This window comes from Priapulus caudatus, unplaced genomic scaffold (genome assembly GCF_000485595.1).
Source record: "Priapulus caudatus unplaced genomic scaffold, Priapulus_caudatus-5.0.1 Scaffold68, whole genome shotgun sequence".
Taxonomy (NCBI): Eukaryota; Metazoa; Priapulida; class Priapulimorpha; order Priapulimorphida; family Priapulidae; genus Priapulus; species Priapulus caudatus.
In genome coordinates, this window is record NW_014577129.1 from 356,351 (window position 1) to 369,391 (window position 13,041).

The following is a 13,041-nucleotide window of genomic DNA, read 5'->3' on the forward strand; positions in this document are numbered from 1 at the left end:
GAATGGCGGGACCTGCATAACTTGGCTAGACGGCTTTCACTGCGAATGCATCGCTGGCCTGACCGGGATTTACTGCCAAAGCCGTAAGCTGATGCGTTTCTCACTGATCATTGTATTGTAATGTGATTAATGGACCTATCCATTTTTCTTTTTTTTTACGTGTGTACACCGAATTATCAACTTTGTAGTACTTCATTGCCAAGCTTTGTCTTTTACGTCGTCCTGTCATAACAATGAATATGTAGAGCTGCCTGTCAATCATGCCAGGTGAATAGGTCTGTTGCAAGTTATTAATTTCAATATTATTGATTGAAATAACTTTAAACTTATTACACCAGATGACAGATGCTGGAAGTAATGATTTTGGTCTAATATCCTAATAAAATGATCTCATATATTATACTAGTAAATGTGATAACATTATACCGAGAAACTGTGAGAGTTTGACCGCAGTTACATTTATCGATAAAAAAAATCGGTCATTCATCTTAAGATTCCGAATGAAAGCGGGATCACCGATATAATTTACGATACTCGCGATTTCCCTTTGCGACCATAGAAAAGATGTCTGGCATTGCCGGCCTGCTCACCGAAAACAAGCACGCATTCGTCGGCGAGCCAATCTCGTTTCTCTTCTACCTCGAGCACACGGGCGACGACGCCAGTCTGTTCTGGAACCTAGGTGACCGGTTCAGCTTTGAGTCGACGAGCTTCCGCGTGGAGACTGACATGGCGTCGTACGCGCTGGCGACGCTGAACACTACGAGCGACGTTGCTGTGGCCGTGAACGTTCGCGAGTACACGCACGTGTACCGCAGCGCCGGCAACTTTGTCGTCGCCGTCGACGCCATCAATGGCGGCACGCTGCAGTTTATGTCGGAGGTCACGGTGGAGGTTCTACGCGACCCCAGCAGCTGCCTGCCTGATGTCAAGGTCTGTCTCACGCTGTACGCTGTCTGTTACAATAGCTAAATATCTGCATACTGAAGATTAGGGTCTCTCTCGCGCTGTACGCTGTCTGTTACAACAGCTAAATATCTGCATACTGAAGATTATAGGGTCTCTCTCATGCTGTACACTGTCTGTTACAACAGCTAAATATCTGCATGCTGAAGATTAGGGTCTCTCTCATGTCGTACGCTGTCTGTTACAACAGCTAAATATCTGCATGTTGAAGATTAGGGTCTCTCTCATGCTGTACGCTGTCTGTTACAACAGCTAAATATCTGCATGGTGAAGATTAGGGTCTCTCTCGTGTCGTACGCTGTCTGTTACAACAGCTAAATATCTGCATGCTGAAGATTAGGGTCTCTCTCGTGTCGTACGCTGTCTGTTACAACAGCTATATATCTTCATGCTGAAGATTAGGGTCTCTCTCATGTCGTACACTGTCTGTTACAACAACTAAATATCTGCATGGACAACATCAGGATCTGTCTCTTGTGATGTCTATTTGAACAGCTAAATAGCTGCATGTACAACATCAGGATCTGTCTCTTGTGATGTGCTGTCTGTTTGAATAGCTAATTAGCTGCATCTCTGATATCAGGATCTGTCTCTTCTTGTGTGCATGTGCTGTCGCTTGAAAAAATGTCAGGCCAAATAACTGCATACCTGATGTAAATATCGTCTTATGCTATACGTTGTTGTGTCACAGTGCTTACATCTCCGCATGACGAAATTTCATGTCTATGCTAATGATAATTATTAACTTGTTACAATGGATACTTTCATGCCATAAGTAATGACTGTTTAATGACACGTGCCATCTAGTCAGAATGAGGAAAAATCAATGCTTGGGGCAGGGATCATATTTAGGTCCTAAAAGACAAGTACTATTATTTACAATTGCCGTATTCCAGGTCTCAAAGGTCCTGGAAAATAGCCTATGGTCCTGGAATGTCCTGTCAAATAGGCTATCACTGTGTTTGGTCCTAGAAAGTCCTACATATACCTTCCATTGCCAGTAAACCCGCAAAAACAACAAAACCTCGTGCCTATGTAAGCCGACAGCCCGGCTTGCCGGCAGAATCATTAGTAATCTGAATCGCACGATCTGTCTGAACTGGCTGAGACCGCGTCTGCCGTCTTCTGCTTCGCAGGTGGTCAACGCGGGGCAGAATGTGACGACGGCTCCGCGCTTCAAGCCACGCGACGAGTTCACGGTGACGTCGACGGTCGCGCTGCGCTGCACGCACGCCGCCGTCGCCTACGCGTGGTTCATCTACCGGCTGCCCGCCGACAACCCGTTCCCGGTCGCGGAGAATCTCGTTGCCATGCCGACGGCGGTCGCGCATGACCGCAGCTATCTCGCGGTGCCTCGGGGCGCGCTCGCGGCCGGACACTACATCGTCAAGGTGGACGTCACCGTGACAACCAGCAGCTACAGCGTGACAAATAGTGACCAGGTAGTGTTGTTAGTTGTTAGCTGATGCCCATTATACACATATACATATATACAGATATATATATATCTAATATATATTTGAGTTCGTATGTATGTATGTAATGCTATCGTATTCTTTTTTTTTTTTTTTTTTTTTTTTTCTTTTTTTTTTTTTTTTTGTTTTTTTTTTTTTTTTTTTTTTTTTTCTTTTTTTTTTTTTTTTTTTTCTTTTTTTTTTTTTTCTTTTTTTTTTTTTTTTTTTTTTTTTTTTTTTTCCTAGATGTATGTATGTATGTATGTATGTATGTTAATGTATGTATTTGTATGTATGATATTATGTATGTATTGTATGTTATGTATGTATGTATGTATGTATGTATAGTATGTATGTGTATGTATGTATGTTATGTGGTATGTATGTATGTATGTATCTTCCCTATAGCGGCTCAAACCGGCCCAAGCGATCTGGATGCATTTTCACAGGGCCATTCTTATAGCCCGGGCGAGTGTTCCTAGATGCAAAAAAAACCTGTCACGAAACCGTCAAACTCACCGTCGAATCCGTGATGAGAGAACCCGTCAATTTCGGAATTCCGTTTCTCTCTTCCTGCACAATGTCAGGCACCTGACTTGTACAGCTGCCTGCCACTGTGCCACATCAGAGAAAAATCGATTCCCTCACCTGCATCGGCTGCTAGTTTGTTGAAACCGAAATACCAAAACAAACAGCATCCACAATCAGCACCCAGTTTCACCAATTCATGGGTTACTACTTCACTCAGCTCAGAGGTTCAGTTCAGATGCTACGATCTCATGAATGCATATGTACCATTCGAAAGCTATGCAGTTCGTGATTCAGTAGGAATTTCTTCATTTCAATGTGCATGCGTTGCGTGTTCTCTATCTATACTATGCGGCTGAGAGGCGTCTATGTAGGGGTTACTGTCGGAACGTACCCTGGTTACGGTCCGGATATTACCGGAACGCTACCTGGCTACGTATCTAATATGCCGGACCGTACCTCGCCTACCCACTAACGAGTCTAGAGTCTGGCTCGGCCCTGCTCCCTTACCCCCGAACCCTTAACCCTAGTACATCTCAATCCCCAACCCTAACCCATCTTATCACAATAGCTGACCAGGGTTAATTGATTCCGTATACCTCGGACAAGTGCACTTCCCAGCGCGTACGTTCGGCAGTTACCCTGGGGGACATAGACCCCTATGACTATACTATGAGACCCAGCTAATTGATTGACAAATTTTCTCATTATTAGCTCCTTGGATTACTATACTTCCTTTTTTTTGCCATACTTCCCATCTCACAATGGATAGCTGTACGTGGGTCAAGGAGGTTGCCAGATGCCAGGAATCTCTACATATGCACCAGTAGAATAAAACAGATAAAACATTTTTTCACTCAACACTTTATGATGCATTGTGCTGTTCACTCCAAATGAAAAGCTCCAATTCACTTCATCTCCCTACCAATTGTCGCTCTCTCTGATAACTAACTCATTCTGCACCTTCCCTACACCCCCACCATATTACTAATTATTGTCCAGGGAGTTGCTAAGTTCGGTTGCTGCTGTCATATAACACTGCTCATACCTGTACACAGCTCTTTTTCCTTTTTCCCACTGCTTATTCACTTATCCTTACCAACTCTATTTCCTAAAAATACCTTCATCATCCTCATGCTCATGCCCCATATGTATTGTCGGATTTCTTGACCAATTGTCTCCTTTCATTTCCCTCTGTCACCGATCACCCTCCTTCCCTATTATTTCAGTACTACCTCCGACTTCCTCCCCGAGCCTTCAGCACCGATTTTACCCAGCGCAGGCGGGCGTACCCCAGTAGTACTTTTATATATATACTTACTCATGTATGTGCCTCTCACTATATATGCACACAGTTATCTCTAACACACCTGGTTAGCCAGGACACTTTCCATTAGCATATATTACAATACCATACCTCCATATGTCTATATATAATATGTTATCAGCGTAGTATGATAATAGTGGAAGGAGTGTGATCTATATGTTTTAAACAAGGAAATTCGTCATTTACAATAGCCTTAGAATACCTCACGATTTACTACGCGTAACCACTTAACCCAACTTGAGCTCAAATCGTACACCAGTATCATGCATTCGCCTGCACTTCCTGCGAAATTCGTTTCCTCGTATAACACCCGCATACGCGCAGCACTCGCCAAGACTAAAACGTACGGACACGATTACCATTCTTGTTGCCATCAATCCCAATGATATCTGTCCCGCCTGACCTTGAATCAAAGAGCGCACGCTTATACCGCTCTCGTAGCGCGTGGCTCCTGCTAGTCGCCGATCGATTGAGCTGGAGCGGCTGCCTGACTTCGCGGTGGTCGCTGCGCCGTGGCCGCTGGGCGTGCTCTCCATTACCAGCTGATATGCGGTATGTAGCTGTTATGCGCGGTGTCAAAGCTATTCTCGCCGGAGTGTTGCGTCGATGGTCCAATCTCCAGCGCGAGTCGACGCCGCATTACGAGGCTTAGTAGCTGCCTTGATTGTTACAAGTCATGGCGGACAAATACGATTGGATTGATGCAACAGAATGGAATAATCGTGTCGTACGTCTTGTATCAGTCTGTATCTACCTGCGATTGTCGAGCGGGTATACGAGGAAAGATCTTGCACGATGCTAGACGAATGTACTGCTGTACGATTTGAGCTCAAGTTGGTTAAGTTATCGCGTAAGTAAATTGTAGGTATGTTGCTAAGGCTAGGTAAATGAACGAATGTTCCTTGTTTATTGAAGTCACACTCCTTCCCTATTATCTACTTCTGATGATATTATATATGATATATATAATATCTCATAAAGCATTAATCTATGATGCTACTAGCAGAAGTATAACCCGTAGAACGCGAGCAAATGTTGTCTTTAATATACACATCCATGTTAAGTGACACAAAATAAAGTCTTAAATATTTCATAGTAACTGAAAAGAAAACGCACTGCACTGGTAACAACCAGCAAACCCTGGCCACAGCTACTGGCCACGACTACTGTTTCAGTACGGTGCTACGTCAAGCAGATGTGACCGGGGGGAATCTGCAGTAGGGGGGGGGATCTGAGACGTATCACCAATCTATTGCAGGAATAGATTTTTGTTGAGCCTTAGACGCATCTCCCAGACTGTGGTGATTCTGAATATGCTATACGGCGGCAGTTCAAGAGACGCAGTGTAATTCCCACGTAGTGTGATGTGGATCTCGCTGTACGCACTGCCCATTCTATTGACGAATAGCATTTTTCGAATTTTTGACTTAATACTTAATACTTAAATCTTTTTAAATTTTTTTCTCAGCCAGGAACCATCTCCCAGACGTTGGTGATTCTGAAATATATCTTCAGTTAGCGCGATTCTAGTGACAAATCAGGGCGAAAAGCCGAACACAAACAACACACACACAACAACAACACACACACAAGATTAGCCAAATTATAGTATAGACTAGCAGGAAAGTATACCGTAGAACAGCAAATGTTGTCTTTAAATATAAACTCCATGTAGTGACACAGATAAAGTTAAATAGTTCATGTAACTGAAAAGAAAACACTGCCACTCGGGTACAACAGAACACTGGCGCACAGCTACTGGCCACTGACTACTGTGTCAGTACGGTGTACGTCAAACAGAGTGAGCAGGGGGGAATTCTGCAGTTAGGGGGGGGGGGATCTAGACGTTAGCACCATCTATTTGAGGAAATAGATTTTTGTTTGCAGCCAGGAACCATCTCCAGACGTGGTGATTTGACATATGCTCATACTACAACAGGCCTGTTTCAGGTAGAGTACGTCATTGGTGATGTATGGCCTATTATGTGGATGTGCTGTAGCTGACTGCTAGTGTATTGGTGGTAGGAATAGTAGTTTGGTCGAATTTTGATAATACTTTACTACTTAAGACTTTTGTTAATTTTTTTCTCAGCCAGAACCATCTCCCAGACGTGGTGATTCTGAATATATCTTCAGTTAGCGCGATTGAGTGACAAATCAGGGCGAAAAGCGAACACAAACAAACACACACACACACACACACACACACAAGATTAGCCAAATTATAGTATAGATGCTATAGATATGTTCACAAGATTATACATTACGTGTGCATGTGTGCGTACGTGCACGTGTTAGCAGGTACAAATTTGTTTTGGGAAAATCTTTGTTGAACAGGGTTGGATCTTTGTGGAGCATTCGCCGCTGGTGGCGCTCATCAGGGATGGCTCATCGAGGAGTCTGCCATGGGAGGAGGATGTGACAGTGGACGGATCCATCTCGTATGACCCAGACACTAGCCTCCCTGACGAGGGTCTCCTGTAAGCTGCCATGTTTGTGCCGTAATTTATTCACAGACGAAATTAAACGATGGGTCGGTATAATCAGCGTTTCACAGGAGCGAAGGTTGAGGTTGAAATTAAATTTTCAACGTGTCCTTGGTGTTTGTTTTCGTATCTGTGAAATAAAATGATGATGTCACATGTGTAATAGGACATTTGTAATTTTGTTTTATCCACTTCTGATGGAATGTAGACTGCATAATTTCACGTTAGCATTGATTACCGTTCGTTGCATGTGAAATTAAAAGAAGGCTATGACATTCATACTCAGGATTAGGCTCTCTAACGAAAAATGCAATTCCAGTGCCTCCCCACTGGTTATGACATTTTTTGTATGACATAGCGCGTACACCATAAGTAGTAGAATAAAAACCAACACAAAATGTTCACTCCTGGCATCATGAACATATCTACACAAAATGTTCATCTTGTATAGATGTGTTCATGATAGCACACATAGTTTGCTATATTATTATCATCAACCTTGATGTACTTATACGCGCATGTACGTCACAGTGCAGCGATGCCATTGGTTTTCAGCTACACATGGTATTGCCACGAAGAGGGAGCCGACCTATCTGATCCTGATACGCTGGGTTGCTATGCATCGCAGACCATACTTCTGCCTTTCAATAGTGAGTTACCAATGCAGATGTCATCAGTAATTACCCTTTAAATGGCTTTAAAATCTTGTGACGACTGAATTTGAAATTAGTGAACTTATGCAATGGTTTTCAATGCAATATGACCCAGTGAGCTGATCTATTGGACAATATTGTTGAGACCCTCATAATATTAATGAAAGGGTGGAAGACTGGAGATTTAGTGGAGTGCTGTATGTTAGGGTTGGTATCAGGATTAAGTTATTTTTAGGGTATGTGCAGTATTGGGTTAGGGTTCAGTTAGATAATGTAAGATTATAGGGTTGAGGGTTCGTTCTGACAGTTCCCAGGGAGCAACATTGGCATTCTTTCAGCAATAAGATCTTGTCCAGGTATCTGCATTGTAATTTATCTACTCTCTTCAGTGTGATTGACAGGAAATTCTAGCCAATCTTTACTGTGATAGCTAGGGCAGGTTAAACATGCTGCTTAGTTACAAAATGCTGCAAAGTCTTTAATTGGGTGTGCACACATGAAAAACACATTTAGATCATATCCGAAGGGATCGTGGTTATCTTGCTAAGATGGATAGGTGAATTATGAAGTAATGTACTCTACCACATAATTACTGCTTGGCTGCTCCCTCAGGAAAATATAATTATGTAATAACTAATATAATAAATTAAGGCACAAACACGTACTATCACTTACTTTTTGGTCCTAATTAAGTCTCTCCTTATCAATCCTAATGCTAAAAAATACATATTCTTAATTAGTCCTATTTAATTCCTGATCAATTCCTTGCCAAATGAATTGTTAATCAATATCTGTACAAATAAATTCCTAATCAATATCTGACCTAATCAAATCAATACCTGGCGTAATGACTATACTGAAGCCTAATCGGTTTTAGTTTCTAATTGACATGTGCCCACTGTTTTGCAGCCAACATAATCACAATTCCTAAGCAAGCACTGCCTGAATCACAGACAGTCGTGTTTGTCTTGGAGCTGAGTAAACCTGGCAGGGAGAGTCAGTGGGCGCAGCAGCTGGTTATGACGGAGGCTGGAGAGCTACCAGCCGTTGCCATCGCGTGAGTCGGTTAATCACGAGTTATAATAGTAATAATAATAGCAGTAGTAATAATATTAATTGTAATAATAACGTTTATAACGCTTTTTAACCTAGTTATTTTATACAATATCTGAAAAGTTTTAATTTGTATTATGTACTATATTATATTACAATGCATTGTATTGTATTGTATTGTATTGCATTGAATTAAATTGCGTTGGATTGAATGCATTGAATTGTATGCTCTTTATTACTATAATGAACAATAATGTATGATTATAGTAAACATGATGTCAGAGAAATAATCCACTATCGATAGAGAAATTAAGGGAAATATATTACCTACTGTTGCTGCCTCTGTGTCACATGCATAGTGTGTGTAGAGAATGTGGTTCACTGATGACTAAACTGTGATTTGCACGTATGTCAGTGTATGTTAGGGTTATTTACATTTATTGGGCCTTTATTTCGTTTTTCTCAAGATCTAGAGAGCAGCTGCCTCGATATACTCAACCAAAGCTAAGGCCCTGACATCTCCTTGTTTCTAGGTGTGCCAAAAACTGTGGTCCGAAGGTGAAAGTTGAGGAAAAGGCTGCGCTTGTGGTGACCTGTTCAAACTGCAATGCTACATCTTCTTTGACCTACACGTGGAGTATGACTCCCGGGACCGATAACTTTAAAACTGCGTTTGACTTCGACACCGAAGCGACGTTCAGCAGTGGGAGGGACATGCTCATCATTAAGTGGGGAGCACTGCGCGAGGGAGATGTATACACATTCAGGGTTGTAGGTAAGCTCAACGGACCGGCTATGCCTGAAGATGCCTCGACGACTAAAAGCTGCTGTTTTGTTGCTGCAATTGCTTGTTTTATAACCAGATTGCTACCTGTCTGCACATTGTAATTCTATTTATTTATATACAGTACACATACTATTATCCGAAATTCTGAAAACCGAAAAGCTCTGAAAACCAAAAGTTTTTTCGTGGAGGTCGTCTGCACACCAAAGCTCACGTTTGGCTGCACAAGGTTCACTGCAGAAATATGAATGTGTCTGCCATTACTCATACGTATTGTACTGTACCAGTACAGCACTTGGCCTCTTGAAAACTTGGGTTTTAGTACTGGCTAGTTGCAGGATATATGGTAAGTATATCTGTACTGTACTACCATTCCAAAATCCTAAAAATTCCAAATTCCAAAACGTGTCTGGTCCCAAGGGGTTTGGATAATAGATTGTGTACTGTATCAGTTTCATGAACATAACACTTGTGTAAGTCAGGGACTGTCTGTACCATTTGAAAAAAAATTGGTCTAAAATTTGAGATTATATTATGATACTTTTAATCAACATGCTTTATATTCCTATGTATTACAGTTATCAGACGTTTCCTTTTATTATTTTCGCAACTTTGCCAGTACAGCATAATCAGTGGCACCACCAACATTGTGAGGAAATGATTATTGACAATTTTCAAAAAATTAAAACATATTTCGCATGAATGCTGAACCATAACATTTTGTATAGCATAACTTACTGCTGATTTAACTGAAAATGTGTCTTACCTTTGCCTACATACTTTTTTAACTTTGCTATATATCTATACATCAAATTATTTTGGTTGGAATTAGATGTAGTATTCCAAAATAGAAGCCTGCAAAAACATTGTATATATATTATATACATGGTTTGTATCATTGAATCAATAGAGCTTAGAAAGAAATTTGATTGAATATTGCATAGTACTTTTTTAAAACTTTTCTGTGTGCATACAGGATCGAGAGTTAGTGGGGCATCGGGCTTTGCTGAGTATACTCTCAGAGCTAACACCTCGCCAGTAAATGGCGACTGTACAGTGTCACCATCTGAAGGTAAGATTTCATCTTGCACATGATGCCAGTACTATGTATACATATATTGTCACTATTTAGTAGTGTCAAGAGCCTTATATCTTTATATCTCTGAGAAGATGAGCTTTACAAATAATGCAAGCTGTATATGTAATACTATGTGCATCAATATTAAAATACATTTTCGCTTTACTGGGACAAGCAAAGCAGCTGTCAGAAAAGTAAATCTATTAACTTTTCTGGTGGAAATATTGCGTGGGAGGAGATATTTTTATCACCTATTAACATACTTTGACAGAAAAGCGGCAGCTATTTCTTAATTTCCACCCTTAATCACTGCATGCATCCCGATCCATAAGAGCAATTGCAATGTAGCAAAAATTAAACGAGACGCGACGACACGGCGTTTCCCGCAGTCGCTCTCCTGCAGCGACACCTGGTGTTGATGTTTGTCGACAGGTACGGCGCTTGTCACGGACTTCGAGGTGCACTGCGACGGATTCTGGGACGACGATCTGCCGCTAAGCTATGAGTTCTACTACAGGACAGGAGCAGAGTTCCTCGCAGAGATCAACGGAAATCGGGAGGTGAAGGGTGAGGCAAATTTATACGGACTTTTTTCAACTTACTTTATTTTTGTATTTTTCGGCATTTTAAATTGCTTTTGTTTAACGATAAAGATTAAAGAAAGTGGAAGGCAACGGCAGAGGGATTTTACAGAATAGAGAGTCAAATGAAAGTGGCAAAGGGCAATGGGATATACTGATTTTTTTAAAAGTTATTTTCTTATTTTTGTATGTTTCGTATTTAAATTTATTTTTATTTTACACTAAAAATATTGGAATGTATGGGTGGGTGGTACTCTGGATGGGTGGATGGGTCAGTTCCCTGGGGGCTATTAGGAATGTGTGTAAGTTACAAGTACTGCAAGTACATTAATTGTTAGTCAGGGTAAAACCAGGTTCACTCAGTGTTCCACAACTGGTGCAAAAGTGCTAAAGCATAAAGGCCTTTACCAACTCGTTTCCTCTCCGAACGTTTACATCACATGAAGTGACAGATTCCGTTTTAGTTTTAACATGGGCGACCATCAACTCTGGGTAAAGGTCTTGGCAACAATAAATGTCCACGGCGGCAAACACTAGCATGATATATAGCCTCGTGCGTGCTCTATACAGTCTTGTGTTTAATTCAATGTTATGAGACCTGGCTGCAAATGAGAATGGAAACATGATGAGAATAGACTGGCTGTATGAGATTGACAGGTGCCTCTAGCCAGTCATTCATTCTTCGATTGGACATTCTAATAGAGAATGCCAAGCAACGAAGTGCAGGAAAGTAAACAACTTGGTAGTGTCACAAACCGTGCGAGTGTAACCGAGGTAGTAACAATCTTTATTGCAGATGTCGTTACCTCGCTCAGACGGGTAGGGGTCACTTGCTGATCACGTAGCTGTGGTGTCTCTGCCTCGTTAAATGCTGTTTATGCTCAAAACACATTTATGAACATTCATTCATGATTACGTATTTACCTATCGCAGGAACTCTATTGTACTACAGTATAGATCCATACATGCCTCCAACCATTTTGCCACCTGGAATCGCTAGCAGGAACCACTTGGCAGAGATTCTGGTGCTGGTTGCAGACTCGTACAAATCCACAGTATGGTCCTACCTCAACGTCACCGTACGTACATATACCGCGTAGGGTAATGAGGATGTTGCTCTAATATGTCTGCAGCTACGCTATATATATATATATAACGAATAAAACAAAAAACGAATAGTACGTTCCCATCAACGCTCCTCTCCCCCTAAAGTTAGTGATGACAAACTAGTTTCGACTTGTGATTTTCGCGCATGGGCATCTTCGTCGTTCATTCTCATGGAAGTCCTCACCAGAACTGTAACTAATTGTAACTGTAACTGTAACTGTAGCAGTCTCACTGTAACGAGCAACTCTGTGAAGCTGAATACGTCGGTGAGTCGGGTGTATCGCTGGTGAAGGGTGTTTGCACGTGTGGCAGGTGCACCCCATGGAGGAGAGCATACCGACCGCGAGCGGCGGCGGCGGCGGCGGCGATGAGAGCAGTGCAGAGGAGGCGGTCACCAGGACGCTGAAGGCGCTCACCGTGACGACGACCGACGATGGTCCGAGCAGGATGCAGCGACTCGTGTCGTCTGGCGACATGCAGGGTGGGGTCATAGAAATGATAGAAATAACGAGAAATGACAAGCAATGACTATAGACTGAGACATGACATACGATTGCATATATTTGGCATGATATTATCAGGAGTAAGATAATATAGGATTATATTATAGGATAATATAGGATAATCCTATATTATCTTACTCCTGATATTATATCAAGGGCATATAAAGAAGGAGAGCGTACAACGGTAAAATGCTGAAACCATGTTGCAGTATTATTCGAATTAATAAACATTTCCCGTTTTATTTTGACGATTCTTTGCAGTATTATTGATCAGCTGTCCTACCTTGTTCATATAAAACAAACCGCATGTCCCTACAATGCCCCTACGCTGCGATAATGAGCGGTGAAAATCTGGTATTTTCGCCGAACACCGACTAGACATTAGTCAGTACTGTGACCGACTCTCGAAGTGTTTATAACTTCGGGAAACCTCGCGTGTTTCCGTCATTCATTGACAATGAAATTTATTTTCCTTCTACTATCTTTTCTCGCATTTCCAGTCATTGACGCAGCCATTACTC

General features: G+C 41.7%; 1 protein-coding gene across 1 annotated transcript in view; it reads left to right on the forward strand.

Annotated features, from left to right (window-relative positions):
• The first annotated feature begins 564 nt into the window (after positions 1-564).
• LOC106821306 (sperm receptor for egg jelly-like) overlaps positions 565-13,041 on the forward strand; it is a 17,560-nt gene continuing 5,083 nt past the window's right edge. The window contains exons 1-11 of the mRNA XM_014826059.1: positions 565-933; positions 2,103-2,408; positions 6,163-6,225; positions 6,613-6,755; positions 7,317-7,411; positions 8,324-8,471; positions 9,001-9,242; positions 10,228-10,323; positions 10,762-10,896; positions 11,844-11,989; positions 12,330-12,498. Coding sequence (XP_014681545.1) covers positions 565-933; positions 2,103-2,408; positions 6,163-6,225; positions 6,613-6,755; positions 7,317-7,411; positions 8,324-8,471; positions 9,001-9,242; positions 10,228-10,323; positions 10,762-10,896; positions 11,844-11,989; positions 12,330-12,498 — 1,912 coding nt within the window. The remainder of the gene's footprint in view (positions 934-2,102; positions 2,409-6,162; positions 6,226-6,612; positions 6,756-7,316; positions 7,412-8,323; positions 8,472-9,000; positions 9,243-10,227; positions 10,324-10,761; positions 10,897-11,843; positions 11,990-12,329; positions 12,499-13,041) is intronic.